Here is an 18293-nt window from a genome sequence, read left to right as displayed (position 1 = left end):
TGTCAAATTACTAGAAGCTAGATGTGAATTAGAAGGAGAAAAAAAGATTGATGAAGTAGTGGCTGCTGGGATTTGCAGTGGATAGACTAAAGAGACTCACAGACTTTAGGGACAGAATGGACCATCATGATCATCTAGTCTGACCTCCAGTAACACAGTATTCCACACAAGGTCTCACTAGTGCCTTGTATAATATGACTAACCCTGGAAATATCTCTCCTGATGCACCCTACGTTTGCATTAGCCTTTTTCATGGCGCCTCAGCTTGGCAGCTCGTAGTTATCCTGTGATCAGCCAATACACCCAGGTCTTTTTCCTCCTCTGTCACTTCCAACTGATAAATTCCCAGCTTAGAGCAAAAATTCTTGTTGTTGGTCCTTAAGTGCAAGACTTTGCACTATTACATTTCATCCCATTTCTATTACTCCAGTTTACAAGGTCACCCAGATCTTCTTCTATGATATTCCAGTCCTCCTCTGTACTGGCTATACCTCCCAACTTTGTGCCATCCTCAAATTTTATTAGCACACTCCCACTTTTTGTTCCAAGGTCATTAATAAAAATGTTAAATAAGGTTGATCCCAAGACAAATCCTTGTGGAATTCTACTACAGCATGACAGTTCACCTTTCAATAGGACCCGTTGTAGTCTCCCCTTTAACCAGTTCCTTATCCACCTTTCAATTCTCCTATTAATCCTCATCTTCTCCAATTTCACTAATAATTTCCCATGCAGAACTGTATCAAATGCCTTACTGAAATCCAGGTAGATTAGACCTACTGCATTTCCTTTGTCTAAAAAAGAATCAGTTATCTCAAAGGAGGTGGTTAGGTTGGTCTGGCATCATCTACCTTTTGTAAAATGATGATGTATTTTTTCCCAATTACCTCTATGTCCTTAACTACTTTCTCTTTCAAAATTTGTTCCAAAACCTTGCATACAACCGAGAGCAAACTAACAGGCCTGTAATTTCCCGCATCACTTTTCCCCCTTTCTTAAAAATAGGAACTATGCTAACAATTCTCCAGTCATAGGGTAACACCTGCAAGTTTACTCACTGTAAGTAGCCCAGGAGTATAATAAGGATGCTGTGCTGCCCAGCCAGAGAGAGTTTCAGAACCTATCCCCGGGGTCACTTATGTCCTGGCCAGTGGAAGTCATGCCTGCTAGTCAAGTTGCCCTTACAAAAACTGTTGCTGGCAAATGCATGAATTACCATTGATGATATGCTGAAAAGAAGCTGTGTGTTTGACATGGTTACAAAGACCCCAGGAAAGGAGGAAAGAGTGTAAATCATCATTCTCAGACTAAAGAGGCAATCAAAAGACCATACTCTGAAGCCTATGGACCCTATTAAAAAAATACAGTATATGCTTTAACCTGGTTTCCATCTCATCATTCTATTCTCTAGGGTTCTCTGTTTTTCTAATGCTGTTTTTATGTCTATTGTTTTGAAAGAACATACTGTTCCCCAGAGACCAAGAAACGTGCGGACAAGCTGGATTTGGCAGAGTCCCTGCAGTTTTCCCTTAGCTGTTGCGAAAATGGCCCCAGAAGATGCTAGTTTAGAGGTTAAGAATTAGCTGTTTAACCCTTGCCATGTTATTTTCTTTATTCCAATAGTTCTTAGTGTTTGATAATGGCACTGCCCTTGCTAAGTGCCCTGTGGACTTCAGGGTAATGAACACTTGCATGGATACTAATTTAACCTGTTTCACAGTTCAGGTATACCAAGGTCTGGAATTTTTGCAGCAGGATATTCATTCTCATCTCCAGTGATACGGGGAGAAGAAGCTTAAAGGCTGTAGCATTCCTTTTAGATCAGCAGAGAGAATGGAAGTGAGGTTACAAGGCTACTGCCTTTGCAAACCTAATGGAGCAGCCAGTGCTAATATAAAAGAAAGGAGCAGCCGTCCAAAGGACTTGTGCACTAAAAAGGAAATTCAGTGCATTTGTTAAAAAAAAAAAAAAAAAGACAAACAAAAAAACACTTTAACGTCCCAGCTTTTTAACAGAATATATCAGATTAGACTAAGAAATTTTTGAAGTCAAAATCTCAGTTAAGTGCACAATTCCCATTAACTTTTAATGACCATTGGGCACATAATTGTCATTTTTGCCTTTTAAAATCTCTCCCACAGAATCAGACTTTCAAAGAACTTAGCACTTTTGAAAATATGGCCCATAAATAACAAGTAATAATAATAAATAATAAACTAACAGTTATATTGTGATAGTGCAGAGAGGCCTCAAAGCAGGTTAGGTTCCTATGGTGGCGGGGGCCATACAAAGATGTAACAACGAGGAGTCCTTGTGGCACCGAATGAAGTGGGTTCTAGCCCACGAAAGCTTATGCCCAAATAAATTTGTTAGTCTCTAAGGTACCACAAGGACTCCTCGTTGTTTTTGCTGATACAGACTAACAGAGCTACCACTCTGAAACCATACAAAGATATAGTAAATGACCATCCTTGCCCCCAATGAGCTTACAACCCTAAAATGAGTTTACAATCTGAAACAAGCACACTTACATTTTAATACAAAATAATTGGAAAATTTTTCTTCCCTTACTTACCTGTCAAGACCTAAGTTCACAATAAATATTCCCATTGCTAGGGTATATTATTCTTTACGTAGGATCAGATTTCTGCATGATGCTTTGCAGGTAACTAAGATGACTTAGTGTTATCTGAGCAGCTTGCATTTTGGGTTGGCCTCAGGCTCATGAGCACGTAAAGGGGAAAGCCAGCTTTATGTATTAGTCATACGATGTCACCTTTTCTGAACTGACTGACTTCCAGGCATTCTGTTGCAAAGTGACATCATTTGAGCACACTGTACTAGTAGCATGAGAGAACTGTGTTGGAGACTACAGCTGGGATTTCTGAAGCTACCTAGGGGATACAGATGCCATTTCCCACTAAAATGAATGTGAATTGGTTGAAATCCCCAAAGCAGCCTATGGATCCATCTCCATTCTATTTTAATATTGTATTAAATATCTTTAAAAAGCCTCAAATTGTTTTAAAAGCAAACCTTTAAACTTTCATATACATCTGCTAGGTTATATAGTATTAATGCAGGGCAATAACTCTTCCACAACCTTCTAAATAAGGATCCTGCACTCAAAGGCTACTCAAGACAAGCTGATGCACTAAGCAAAACTTCAGTGTGCTGCTCCTCTGCCTACCGCAGACTATCAAATCTTATTGCAGCACAGCCATGGAACAGAAGTGTGGAATGGAACCAGGCATGCACGCGTGTGCACACACACACACAAATGCACTCCGACAGGCTGCTGGAATCTGGGGCCATTTGTTACCAGTGCAGCCTGCACTCCGTAGTCATTTGTTACCAATGCGGTCTCACTGAGAGGCTCCTCTCCCATGCTCGGGAGCGTACAGCTGGCTTAGCCCTTCAGCACAAGTGTACTTAATTCTGAGTCAAGTTGTTCTATAATTTATCAGCAGGGATACGCACCGCAGGCGGCTCCCACATAGAACAATTGGCCCATGCTCCTGTGCGGGGTACAAAGAGGCAGCCATTTCTGCCCAACACTGGACCTAGGACTGAGTGGAGGGCTGGAGTGATCAGAATTTGGGGGCTCTGCCAAATGACAGTGGAGCTGAAGACTTTGAGCCAGGCTGACCCCCTTATTGCCTGCTTTGAGAAACAGTTCACCAGCAGGGATCACACTCCCGCCCTCTGGTGGTTTAGGCTCAGTGGGGTCAGGATTCAGCACTGAGACGCACTGCCCTGCACAGCCCCTCCACCCAACTCCTGGACCACCCGCCTTCCCCTGGTAGCCCTAGGTCTTTCCCTCCCAACCCCCCAGATAGCCTGCTTTGCCCTGCCCTTTGTCTCTGCCTGCTATATATACCCCGTGTAGTTGGGCAGGTCCTGGAGATGCCTTACCTGCCCCAGTCACCCACTCCAGTCAGCTCAGCTGGTCACCAATTCACGCTCAGGCTGAGGGCAGGGACAGACTAGCCCTCAACACACTGGTGGCCATGCCCACACTTCCAGGCTCTGATGACAGTCAGCCTTAACTTTCTGCTTGTTCCACAGTTGGCCCTTGGCAGCCTGGGCTCCATGCCTTGGGAACACTGGCCTGCCTGGTTGGCAGTACGTTTGATTCTAGGGGGTATGAGGTGCTGTGCAAGCATTTGCCTGCTGCGGAGCTGGCAGCACCAGCCAACTGGGATGAATGGGTGAGCAAGGAATGATCACAAGGTGAGGAACGAGGGGCTGGAGGTGACAGGAGAGAGGCAGGGGAAGAAAGAGAAGTATAGGCAAGTTGCAAGGCAAAAGGGGTAGGTGGAAAAGCTGGAAGGGGAGCTGGCGGGTTCCTAGCTGGCGGGCTCTGTCTCATGCAGCATTCAGTGCTCAGCCATAGTCACCAGGAATTAAAATATTTATTCTTAAATAAAATATTCATTGGTGGGGCCCTGGCAGTATGGAGTCAGCAAGAGTCCCAAGTCCACATGGGGGACAGTTCCCCACCTCCCCTGGCAACCTGCCCAGGGCATTTGCCTTTGGATGGATTTGGTGCTACCATTTCAATTTACTTTTACACACACACACACGTGCCTGAACACAAACAAACTTGCACACACATTCATCTTCATTTTCAGACACACACCCCACTACCCTCCAGGCAATGAATCACTCCTGAGTAACAGGTGTCACCACCTCAGGGTTTAGTCTTTTGCATCTGCGGCCATTGGTGGGAACCCTGCTCCCTGTTACTCCCCTCCACTGGGACCCGCTGTCCCTCCCAGCCAGTGGTATGAGGAGCTTGGTGCTTGCAAACAGGTAGCAAACTGTGGAGCTTAAACTGAGCTCAGGGGTTTCAGAGTAGCAGCCGTGTTAGTCTGTATCCGCAAAAAGAAAAGGAGGACTTGTGGCACCTTAGAGACTAACACATTTATTTGAGCATAAGCTTTTGTGAGCTACAGCTCACTTCATCGAAAGCTTACAAGTACTCCTTTTCTTTTTGAGCTAAGGGGGTTAGTCAGCAGCTCTCTCCTCTCCTGCCAATAGGAGCAAGATTGGGTCTCCTATGATACCCCAGAGTCAGACTGCTGCAGGACTCCCCTTTTCCTCTCTGCTCCAGGTCACCCCAGCTCCGGGGGGGCATGTTTTGTCATTTTAGCCTATCATTTAAAGGCCTGGTCCCAGGCTCCCCCGTTTGACTCGAGCGCATCAGAACCTCCCTTTCTTCCCATCCCCAGATGGATGGTAATTTACAGCTCCAGACAGCTGCCTGCTTTTTTCAACATTTGAGTACAGAACAGTACTCAGATTTGTGTCCAGAAGCAAAAAGGGGAAAGGGGAGATGATAGGATCAAGGAGAGGTGAGAGACACAGTGCCACACTGGCCGCTTTGTGCTACAGTTTTCCAGCCCCTGTACTTCTCACCCAGAGGCCCCTCTTGCTATAGGCAAACTAAGTAGCTATTTCCTAAGGAGGCAACTGCCTAGAGGCAGGGTCTGTGGGGTGTGAATTGCAAAGCACTCTAATGTGTACTGCTCTAACTGGCCTATGTGTACCATGCTGCAGTGAACTAAAAGGTATCTAGTACACATTGATATAGTCCTGTGGACTATATGAGCAGGCAGTAGGTACCTTTTAGTTAGTGCCAGCCAGGTCCACACAGACCAGTTAGATCGTTCTGCAATTCACTCCACCCTAATCTATCTCCTCCAATAAACCAGTCTGCTGTGCTGCTTCTACCAGAAATCTGCTGCCCCTGGACAGCTGCAAAGTTTGCCTATTACTAGAAAGGCCTCTGCCTGCACTGCTAATACCATTAACGACAGGAGGCTCTGCCTAATAGCCACCATCAGTAGAAGGTTCAAAATGCCCATGGTCACAACTCAGTACAGATTAAGTATGCTCAGTGTATTTGTATACTTCCCAATTTCTCTTTTTTGTTGTGGCTGTGTTTAATTGAATAAGTAAACAGAGTCGTTTTTAAAAAGTTTTACTTGGTCATTACCAATTTAGTAAACCATTTCTTATCTGTAGCCTACATATTTATGCTTAGTCAGACATCTAAAATTTACTATTTATTCATACGCTAATTTACTATGGTAGATATGTGACTATTTCTGTCATGATAAGAATGACAAGATATCACAAATAGAAAATCCAATGAGACTTTCTATGAGTAACAAGTTGTGGCAGATGAGTTATGGGAACAAAAGCTCCTCTTTAGACACATTTATCTTTAATAACTAACCAATAAGAGATGGAAACAGCCATTTACTTGAGCCATTAATGAATGTTTTTCAATATTCCGTTTTTCTCATTGAACAAGCATATAAATTAATATTTAATAATCATTCAAGGAGAAAGAGGTTAAATTTTTCATTTTTATTTCAGAAAATCTCTGTATAGTTGGACTTGGGGGCCTTTAACATGACCTAAAAAAGGGAAAACATTGAGTTGTGTCTTTTTTTTTTTTTTGCTTATTCTCCAAGATGTATGACAAAAACCTGATATCCCACATCCTATGTTCCCCTCCAATACCATCCAAATACTGCCTCCCCAAACAAATACAACCAACCAAACAAAAACCCATACAGTCACAACCATGTAATTGATTCTTGTTTTTTACATTACAAATCCAGGTCTTGCCTTCCTGCCTTCCTTGGACTGGGAAACCAGTAGGTTTATGGCATAACAATCTCCAAGGGTGAATTTCTGGGAGTTTTGCCATTGACTTCAATGGGGTCAGGATTTCGCAACAAGTAAATACATGAACCTGATTAATTGGATTGGGGAATTAATTTTATTCACCTTTTTAAAGTATTCTTTGGCTTTTGTTTTTACATCTATTGAACTGTGAAGCAATAATCTATATACCAGTTTTACAGCCAAGGTAGAATGGACTGTATTATACTATACATTAAATAGCACCAGGAATTAGGATTCCCCAAAGCAATGATCCAAAATGCATTAGCACTAACAATGTCACTTGGGGTTGAGGATAGAATAACCTTGAAAACTATAGAACACCCTAGATTTTGTTTTAAAGCTTTATTGTTGTGCATTTAAGGCATCAGGAGTCTGAGAATAGGTTCAATACTCCAACTACCAAGAGACGGCGGGGGAAGAGGAGAAAAAGCTGAGCCATGGAAATCTACTAATTTCTACTTGGCCTGCAAAGTGAAAACTTTAGTGGCAGCTGTGTTCAGATGAAAGTCAAATCCCCCTAAGGCTTCTGCCAATCTGGGACTGAACGAGTGAGCACCTTGCAACTATCTTTCTGGGATTTTCATCTCGCCACTACTCCATCAAAACTTGAATTAAACCTCCTGCTAATTCTCAGTGCAGGATTTTGCCTCTTGTTGGAGAACCAGAACTTGCCATCTCTTCCAAGGCCTCTCATTCATAAACAATTGGGAGGAAACGTCTAATTTCCTCCCTGTCACACCATTTGAGTATCAAGCATGTCATTCCTGGAATGAGTTTGGTATTCAGTAGCTGGGGAGCAGAGGACTGGAGGTTACATACCTGAGCCTCTGCTGGCCCAGCGCAGAGCACTGCTGCCAACATACTGGTCCAACTATAACTTTAAAAGAAAACAGAGTCCCTTTCAAAACAGTGGCATGAACACTACAGTAAGAGATCATTCAAGCATGTGGTCTACTAGCTAATTTAGCATGTAAGAAAAACAACTGCATTTTTGCTTTTTAATGCTTTGTCAGCAGAATAGCTGAGGACAAGCTTCTTATTGTGTACTTGTTTGATGAGGCCTTCCATTGTTTTGGTTTTTTGGTACAAACCTGTGGTTTCAGAAGCCTGCAGATTTAACTGAACTTAAAAATATAAAGAGGAATGCTATCCATGTAAATAAATCTGAAATTTAAGCACACACTTTTCTTTTGTAAATGGTATTAATAAAGAAAAACATGGATGATGAAGCTAAGAAAGTCCACAAGTAAAAGTTTTACATAATGTGGTTTGGTGTCATTTATCTGGACACCTCTGTGATCTGAGCAATGAGGTTTATCAGGCGTACAGCTACTGCACACACCAAAACAATTCAGTATGTTACTCACTAGGGCTAAGAACCTCTCCACTTCTCTTGCATATCCAGGTTTATTCTTAGGAAAGTGGCCAGTTTTAAGGTGTATTGATCCACCAGTCTGTCTCCCATGTGCTCATCTCTGTAGCATCTGAGTAGCACCATGGTATAACCTCATAACTGGCTAATTTCCAAGGTTTTGATAAGGCCACGGGTGATTTCAATGGGAGTCAGGTGCCTAAATAATCTGTGTAACTGTCCCTAAAACTGTTCTCTCTCTCCCTCTGCATCCTAGCACAGCTTCTGTTTAGAACATTAGAATAGAGGTTGGCGTGTTGACAGTTGTGTCTGATTCTCACCAAAGTAAATGTAGAAATACTGCATTCATGCTGAGATTTCAAATCTAGTTACAAACCTGATGTTGATGCAACAATCACAATTCATCTTACCACTGAGAGGGTGAGGAACGGTATATTGCTTCTTTTTGTTAGAAATGGATGCTGAGGAAAGTTTGCGAGGAAGAAGAGCTCCTTCTTGCTTTTCTGGAGTGTCACTCTGCTGGGTTTTCCTCAGTTGTGCCATGTGTTCAAGTTTTTTCAACCGTTCTTGTGAACGAGAAATAAACTGAGGTTTATGGACTTCCAGAGCCTCCTAAAAAAAACAGTCAAAACATTTCATTTTAGAATATGGAATACAAAACATTGAGATGCTCATCAAATATGATTTAGTAAAGGATTATCATGGAGAAGTCCATGCATCTCAACAGTTAAGGTAACAACCTTGTATTTGCTCCCCTCTAACTTCAGCTTGGAAAACTGATTTGGCTTGAATATTGCCAGATTTATTCTAAAGGCAAAGGGGAATATTGCTGCCAAATTTGAAGTAAGTGTATTAAACTGTTTTTGAGTTTCAGATTTTTATGAAATTATCCTGATTTAAGATTCTGACTTTTTGTTCAATGTTTCTCAAAAAAAACAACAGCTCAGAAACAGCTTGTCACTAGCAGCTCACAAACTTTCCTTATATTTAAATCTTCTTGAAAACTCATTCACAGATGGAAAAGGAGTACTTCCTTTTCTTTTTGCGAATACAGACTAACACGGCTGTTACTCTGAAACCATTCACAGATGATACACAAAGAAAATAAACTGCTGTCAGTGACATGTTTAGGAAGCACCATAGCCTAAGCAGCCCTGCTCAACCAATGAGACTGAGTCATGGGGGAGAAAGGGGGCTGGTGTAGCTTATTGCAATAGATGAGACAGTTTTCAGGGCCTGGTGGGAGTCTGGGCAGGAGTTCACTCCCTGTTACCCTTCCTGCCATGGCTGCTGCCTCTGCCCAAGCACTGCATCTTCCTGAATGCCAATAAGAATTTACATTACAGCTAGCATGTACTAATAATTACTGCTAAGAGTTGTGCTTGAGTAGTGTCATTATAGGATTTGTGTAAATTATGCCCAGGCTCATTGAGGGTTGAGGAGCAGATCTAGAGCATATGGAAACTAGCTGTAGCTCACGAAAGCTTATGCTCTAATAAATTGGTTAGTCTCTAAGGTGCCACAAGTACTCCTTTTCTTTTTGCGAATACAGACTAACACGGCTGTTACTCTGAAACCTGTCTCTTTATGAACACTGAGCTCCCAGCTCTTATCATCACTCCATTGGCTTCTGAAGCAGTGGAGATGGCATTTGTTCTAGAGGCAAACAGTTGTACTGCGTATCTTTTGCAGTCAGACAAGATGGTCCTGTGAATAATTCAACAGCAGATGCAAGTGACAAACACTTAAGTGAAAAAGAAACACAGAACAAATGGTGAACTTCTGCCCTTGGTGAGTTCCCAGGAAGGAACCAGCATTCATGAAAAATCAGTCCCAGAATTAACAGTAGAAAAACATTTGATATTTTACCCTTAGAGACAGTAGGCTGGATGGAATTTTCTCAGGCACAGCACAGATTTCTGGCTGTGTGAATGCTTCTTGTTTCTCATGAGTAACATCTGGTGAGTGAGCTGCAGAGGTTGTTACCCTGCTGGCCGTCTCTTGTTTGTCGCTCTTCTTACAATCCTTTATTTTGTCAACTGAACCACAGAATTTGTAATCACCTTAGAGAGATTTAAAAGTTCATTAAGGGTGCGTGGTTAATTTTTGATTGGATTCCGTACATCATTAGAAATGGAGGACAATTTCTGAAATAAGAATGCCAAGGTGTTAATAATAGGCCTCATTAATCATAGGTGCTAGTCACTGCCCTGTGACACAGAAGTATCTTTCATATTAAGCAAGTCTTCACAATTAAGTGTAAATGTACCATTTTGATATTTAGATCCGTTTGGTGTTTGCTTCCTGAAAAGCAAGATACCTCCATAACACACTGACTTTATATGAAGCAATATTATTGCACTGCAATTCACAGACTTTGAGATCGTTTAAAATTATTGCACTGACAATGGAAAATAATAAACTGCTATGGAACTTAATCACATATCACTTCTCTCTGACCAAACTGAGGCTTTAATGAGAATTGGTATTGTTTTTTAATTTCTAATATATTGGTTTTCCTTCTTTGTATTGTTCCTGGGCATTCATTAGGCCTATTTTGGTGTGATTATATGAAATGCTAATAAAGAAAAGGTAAAACACATTACAGCAATTCATTATAACTGGACTTAATCCAATAGGTCATGTAATCAGACTTTTAAAAAGATTTTCCTCATTTATGATCATGCTCTATTGCTCTTTTATAATCAATATTTCCTGCATAATGTAGATCCAAAAGAAGACCTGTGCCCAAAATGTAAAAGACACCTTTTCAAAATAGTTCACATGCCTCTGATTTAAAATGTAAATTAGTCCAGACTAACAAATTAACTTCTGAACAATCCCCATATGCACTGCTCTAAAACAGCAACACTAACTGCATCTCTCATGCCAAACAGTACGATTTCTGAGATTTTTATATCTGGAAATAAAGCCCATTGCTGTTTGCTTCAATTGATTGGTTGCAGCAAACTGAAAATATTTTCCCTCGTGACATACTATAAACATTATGCTGTACTTGAAAAAAAAATCAAAATTATCTAAATTATTTGACACGTCTTAAAAAAGTTTCTGATACATTTCCCCTCTCATATTAGTGGTTTGCTTTATTTCTTTTGGGCAAAGTTTTAAAACTGATATACCTGAAGTTAAACCCCTAAATAAAGGGGTCTTATTTTCAAAGATGCTAATTGCCTATTGCTTCAATGGGATTTGTGAATATTCAGCAAATCTGCAAAATCAGGTCACTTTTAGTCGGTGGATTAAAATAGATTTAACTTTAGGTACTGATATTTGAAAATTGTGTCCTCTGTCAGTTAAACAGGTGTTATATACTATAGTTTTATTCAGTCATAAATTATAAGGAAAAATAGGTTGAATTGCTACTATCATAGCAAAACCAGTATATTTCTTCATAGTGCCTTGGGCCAAATTGTCCCTGGAGTAATTTCTTAGAAACCAATAGATATTACAGCCAAATTCAACTCTGACAGGTTTCAGAGTAACAGCCGTCTTAGTCTGTATTCGCAAAAAGAAAAGGAGTACTTGTGGCACCTTAGAGACTAACCAATTTATTTGAGCATGAGCTTTCGTGAGCTACAGCTCACTTCATCGGATGCATACCGTGGAAACGGCAGAAGACATTATATACACGGAGACCATGAAACAATACCTCCTCCCACCCCACTCTCCTGCTGGTAATAGCTTATCTAAAGTGATCATCAAGTTGGGCCATTTCCAGCACAAATCCAGGTTTTCTCACCCTCTGCCCCCCCCCCCACAAACTCACTCTCCTGCTGCAGGAGATGTCTTCTGCCGTTTCCACTGTATGCATCCGATGAAGTGAGCTGTAGCTCACGAAAGCTCATGCTCAAATAAATTGGTTAGTCTTTAAGGTGCCACAAGTACTCCTTTTCTTTTTGCAAATTCAACTCTGGTGTCTCTCCTAGGGTGATTTTGGCCCCTTGGGGTCATCTCAGTTATAGATATATGAATGTGTATGCAGGTAAAACCTTTGTGCGGGAACTGAACCCTAAGAAAATATGTGTTTTAATATAATGACATGAAAAAGATGTATTTACATTTTGAAAAACAGAAAATACATAGATATATTCTGTAAGATGGCAGTATTTTAGGCATGGCATGTAGTGCTGCATATCGTTAAGGTTGCCTATCACTTCCCACTATAAAACCCTGTTTTCAGTTTCTTAGACCTTTTGCCAGACTTAGAAACATAGAATATTAGGATTGGAAGAGTCTCAGGAGGTCATCTCGTCCAATCCCCTGCTCAAAGCAGGACCAACACCAACTAAATCATCCCAGCCTGGGCCTTAAAAACCTCTAAGGATGGAGATTCCACCACCTCCTTAGGTAACCCATTCCAGTGCTTTACCTCCCTCCCAGCAAAATAATGCTTCCTAATATCCAACCTAGACCTCCCCCACAGCAACGTGAGACCATTGCTCCTTGTTCTGTCATCTGCCACCACTGTGAACAGCCGAGCTCCATCCTCTTTGGAACCCCCGCTTCAGGTAGTTGAAGGCTGCTATCAAATCCCCCCTCACTCTTCTCTTCTGCACACTAAATAACCCCAGTTCCCTCAACCTCGTCTTGTAAGTCATATGCCCAGCCCCCTAATCATTTTCGTTGCCCTCCGCTAGACTCTCTCCAGTTTGTCCACATCCTTTCTGTAGCGGGGGGTCCAAAACTGGATGCAATACACCAGATGTGGCCTCACCAGTGCCGAATAGAGGGGACTAATCACTTCCCTCGATCTGCTGGCAATGCTCCTACTAATGCAGCCCAATATGCCATTAGCCTTCTTGGCAACAAGGGCACATCCCTGACTCATATCCAGCTTCTGGTCCACTGTAATCCCCAGGTCCTTTTCTGCAGAACTGCTGCTTAGCCAGTTGGTCCCCAGCCTGTAGCGGTGCATGGGATTCTTCTGTCCTAAGTGCAGGACTTTGCACTCGTCCTTGTTGAACCTCATCAGATTTCTTTTGGCCCAATCCTCCAATTTGTCTAGGTCACTCTGGACCCTATCCCTACCCTCCAGCATATCTACCTCTTCCACCAGCTTAGTGTCATCTGTGAACTTGCTGAGGGTGCAATCCATCGCATCATCCAGATCATTAAAAAAAGATGTTGAACAAAAGTGGCCCCAGGACTGACCCTTGGGGCACTCCGCTTGATACCGGCCTAGCTTGAGAACAGTCTAGCTCCTTCCTCTTTGGAACCCCCCTTCAGGTAGTTGAAGGTGGCTATCAAATCCCCCCCTCACTCTTCTCTTCTGCAGACTAAATAACCCAAGTTCCCTCAGCCTCTCCTCGTAAATCATGTGCCCCAGCCCCCTAATCATTTTTGTTGCCCTCCGCTGGACTCTCTCCAATTTGTCCACATCTCTTCTGTACTGTGGGGACCAAAACTGGACACAATACTCCAGGTGTGGCCTCACCAGTGCCGAATACAGGGAAATAATCACTTCCCTTGATCTGCTGGCAATGTTCCTACTTCAGCTACTTGGGCTGAAATTTTCTAGGCAGTGTTTCCATGCTGAGATTGCATACTGAATGAGGCCAGGGTCCTGTGGAAAAAACAGTATGTGACCATGTAATTAAAACAAGGGGGCCAAATCAAGATTGCAAGGACAACCTGAATTCTGGCATTTCCTTTTCAGTGCTTGACTCTACGATTGTAACATTTTTAAGGTAGTTATTTGTGTGTGTAATCTGTTTATAAAGGCACTGGCTTTTCCTTTTCCTTTTTGGTCTCTGTAGACGTCAGCAATGTACAGTGTTTATACAGATCAATTATGTGAAGTGACCTGTCACCAAATAACTCTTATACAGTTTTGAAAACTAGACAACTATGGATAGACTTTGTATTATTTCACTTATACCTTTAAGTCTCACCTGGTTTGAACACTGAAATTGCATTCCTAAGATCCAAGACAAGATTTACAGCTTACCTTTTGGGAACTGATTTTTCCTGTGGATATCATTTTCTTCCAGTGCAGTTTTTGATAAGGCCTTTATATCACATACACAATCAGACACAGAGATTTTTGGTTTCAGAAAGCTTTGTGCTCGACTCTCTTTGGACTTTGAAGTGCCTTTGGATGGATCTCTGTCTTTCAAAGAGCCATCAACATCAGCCCTGAATTCATCTTTGGGAGCTCGCTCCATAAGGGAAGCAGGAGCAGTTGCATTGTACTTGTCTTTAGTGTACTGCCTCCTGCGGTTTCCAGAAAAAGTTTGCATTCCTATAAAAAAATGAAATAAAAGCAAATGGAAGAAGCACCTGGGGAAAAGAGCCCATTTCACACTAACAGCTACTGAAAACAACATTTTTGCGAGCTTCTTTTTAATGCAGTTTGCTACTTCACAAGTAATGTTTTCATCAAATTAATAATTCATTAATTAATAATATAATAATTAACATCACCATATAACTTTGCAACAGGGATGATGTACCACAGCCATAAGAAAGCAGTGTGTGAGATCATTAGCTTCCTCAGTTCCCTGTTCCATAAATTGCATTTCAGCATGTTATCCTTATTCCTAATACAACTGCCTGCAATTATAAATTAGAAACTTCAGATCTGATACAAATACCAATGCATTACTGCCACTGGGATGCAGATTGTTTGGAATGCAATGTTATCTGTGTCTTAAAAAAAACTGTGAAGAAAAATTATTGCAAAGGCTATTCTCCATAACGGATAGACTGTTGATCTAAATCACACATATATTCTACTGAGATATTTTGGAAGGGGTCAGTGTAAGGCTACTCCACACACACAGCTGCTATTTGACTTTTTCCTGCTTCTTTCTCTCACTGCTAATGGATTTTTGGGCTGGGCAGAACTGTTCAAGAGAGATTGTTGAATGCATAGTCATAGCAAGGACCACAGCAGCAATGGTAGTGATAATGAGATGTGAGATCCATGATGACTGGCATAGCCTAAGTAGTTAGGAGTTTAGGACCAGAACTTTAATTGCCTCAGTACTGCCCTATATAGTTGGGCTATTACCTTGGAAGTCCCAGAATTAAAGGGAAATTGCCATGTTCCATCACCACACAAAGCTGCAGCAGGACCAGTAGCAGAGAGTGTAACTTGCATACGGTGCATTTTCCATTTTGACGCTCTCCAACCTCAAACTGCTGCTGCCAGAAGCACAGCCATTGCAGTAGCAGAAGCCTGTTGCAGCAGCAGTAGAAGCATGAGTCAGTCCAGCATTATTATTTATTGACTACTGACAATGTGTTCTGTCTTGTACAAAATTTCAGGGATGTAATGGTCCCTGACACCGAGATCTTACAGTCTAAGCAGACAAACAATATATGTGTATAGAAACACACACTTTACAGAACAACAGTGTAAATCTCACATGAGAAGAGTGCTCTGAGGAGAAATTTGAATGAGGAGAGAGAAGAATTCCAAGCATTAGCAGCAGCATGGAAAAAGGGCATCAAGATCAGAGGGAGAGAGAGAAAGAAAGATATAAAGGGGATCAGTTAGGTGAGATTTATTTTAAGTCCCCATGAACCGGTCCCTATATTCCTGTGAGGTGTGCAGTTGCACCGCCGTGCATCCATCAGCATGGTTCTGGCCTTATATTGTTAGTGATGTGCATATATTGCCTGCTGGTGATCCGTAACAGGAAGTTGGCCCAGGACCTGAGGATTTGAGGGGGATGAAAATGACCTGGATTCATCTAGTATTTGGAGAACAAATCTGAGAGAGAAGGAAGACTGGAGACTTAGGTGGTGTGGGGCAGGAACGGGAGAGAAAAACCTGACTCAGGCCAAAAGTAAGAGACAGGAATTTTATTGTCTTCTATCTGCAACAAATAGAAGTACATTTAACAAGCTACTGATGTGTCGTGGAAATCACATTTAGAAATACTGGCCATGTGACCCTCTGTCTTTCCAGCCCCAATACTTCCCTGAAGAGGAGACACAAATGACAGGATTAATTTTCCCCTCCACTCCATCCCTGAATAAAATCTGCCACGAAGTAAGAGATGACTGATCAGGGACATGTTTGGCTCTCCCCCACCTCTGACAGATTACGGATAAGTGAAGGTTTGGGGTGAGGTGGTAGTCTTAGGTTTCCAAACCACGCACTGCCCCGGCCCAGCCCCCACTCCACCCCCATTCCAACCCCCTCCCTGCCCCTATTCCAACTCCTTCCCCAAATCCCCGCCCCAGCCTCACCTCTTCCCTGCCTCTTCCCCTGAGCGTGCCACGTTCTCGGTCCTACCCCCCGCCCCCCTGGAGCCTGCTAACCCTGCCAAACAGCTGTTTGGTGGCAGCCAGGCGGGAAACGCTGGAAGGTAGGCGGAGGAGCGGGGATGTGGCGCTCTCAGAGGAGGAGAAGGTGGAGCTAGCGGTGAGGGGAGCTTGGCTGCCGGTGGGTACAGCGCACCCACTAATTTTTCCAGCCCCAGAGCACCCACGTGCTGCAAACTCCCCTTCCCTCTGCTTTCTGAACCCATTGCTTCTCAGCTGCATGGGGAGGGATCCCTGTACAGGGAGCTGCACCTCCATTTGCTCAACCCCCATGCATCCAGACCTCCTGATATCCAGACCCTTCTGCCGAGCCTCACCCCCCCACACTCGGAACCCCCTGATAAGCCCCACTCCCCCTGCATCTGGACCACCCTAGTGAGCCCCCCACTCAGACCCCCCTGCCGAGCTCTATCTCCCCTAGACCCCCCCCAAACTGAGCCCCAACCACCTTCACCTGGACCCCCCTGCAGAGTCCCATTACCGTTGCACCCAGAACCCCCAACAGCCCCTGTAAATCCATATTCCCTTGCACCCAGATTTTTTCTCAGTACTTGTATAAATGTAAATATCTAAATATGATAACTCACAGTGAGACTCACAGTGGGCATTTCTGTAATTCAGGACAATGGACCTTGATGTACCTTGTTCTTGGCTCACACATAAAGCCAAGGTTAAAAACAGAGCCAATCTGGCAAATCCCTCTCCCCACCTTATGAATTAGCTAGTCTTTCAATTCAAAAGATGCAGCCAAACCCAGCCCTTCCCTAGAAAAAAAGCAGACACAGACTCAGAAGATGGAAAAAAAAACTCAAACAAGCTGTCAATAATTTTAGCTAATGTATGCAGATGAAATAATGCATTAAAAAAAGAAAAAGGCAAAGATGCTTAAAACTGAAATCACAGAGTCTCACTCTTCACATTCTGGGTACATTTTCCACGTACTGTGTGGGGAATTAAGCATGTAACTCTCATTAAGTCTATCTGGAGTTGTATATCTAACTCCCCAAGCAACAAACTGGAGATATATATACCCCTCTGAGAACAGCTAGAATCGCCACTGGCTGAGTAGAGGGATGTTTTTTCTATTATCCCAGCTGAAGAAAGACTTTAAAACCAATGAACAAAGACATGAAAGTGTAATGCTTTGGGAAACAAAGGAGAACAAAGCCCACAGAAAGAGAAAGCAGAATGACTGCCGTTAATAAAATTTGCTAAAAATATTCATCCTAGTTGTAAAAAGTTGAACTAAAAAAGAAAAAGCAAGAGCAATTAATTAAACTGGAAGAAAAGTTATTTCTGCCTCCTGATGCACAAAGCAGAATACAGCAGATCATTTTCCAAATAAGCACTTGATGAAAGTACCACTCCAAAACCCAGCCTTGTAACAAAAAGAGGAAAAAGGTTAGAACAGTTCTGTAAAATTGATGGTAGGTTTTCAAATGTGACTAGTTTCTTGATGACAGTAAAATGCAAATATTTTTCACTGTCATGTGTGCTTTTTAATTTTATTTGCTGAGTATTTGCTTGGAACTAAAAGAAAGTGACTTTGTCCTGCACTAGAATAGATTAAACTGCATCATCCCAAAAATATTGTCCAGTCTATGCAAAAATATACTTCTTTTGCCATTGTCTCTTAATATTCCTCCTTGCTTTACTGCATTATAAGGAGGCTTTTAGGCTGCTTCCTCTTATTTCATTTCAGGGATTTTTACAACTCAGGACAAAATAACTCTGAAATTGATCAAAGATCATTTTAACAGCTGTATGGAACTATGAATTAGCAATGATCAGCAAACAAGCTTGACAGGATAAGATCAGAGAAAGAGATGCATAAGTTGTTTCTCTCTGTGTAATCACTGAAGTCAGACGATCACACCACAGATCTTCTTTCTAGGCCACCGGCCATTTTATATAATGGTCCAAT

The 18293-nt window shown here is 42.2% G+C and overlaps 1 protein-coding gene across 5 annotated transcripts in view; it reads right to left on the bottom strand.

The window, feature by feature from the left end:
• C7H10orf90 (chromosome 7 C10orf90 homolog) overlaps positions 1-18293 on the bottom strand; it is a 232990-nt gene that overhangs the window by 14292 nt on the left and 200405 nt on the right. For all 5 annotated transcript variants that reach the window (XM_073354067.1, XM_073354068.1, XM_073354065.1 and 2 more), the window contains exons 4-6: positions 14043-14336; positions 9944-10137; positions 8485-8686 (exon numbers count right to left, since the gene is read on the bottom strand). In XM_073354067.1, the coding sequence (XP_073210168.1) occupies positions 8485-8686; positions 9944-10137; positions 14043-14336 (690 nt within the window). The remainder of the gene's footprint in view (positions 1-8484; positions 8687-9943; positions 10138-14042; positions 14337-18293) is intronic.

The sequence above is a fragment of the Lepidochelys kempii genome, chromosome 7 (genome assembly GCF_965140265.1).
Source record: "Lepidochelys kempii isolate rLepKem1 chromosome 7, rLepKem1.hap2, whole genome shotgun sequence".
NCBI classification, from domain to species: domain Eukaryota; kingdom Metazoa; phylum Chordata; order Testudines; family Cheloniidae; genus Lepidochelys; species Lepidochelys kempii.
Note: the sequence above shows the minus strand (reverse complement) of the source record. Positions and strands in the feature narration are given on the sequence as shown.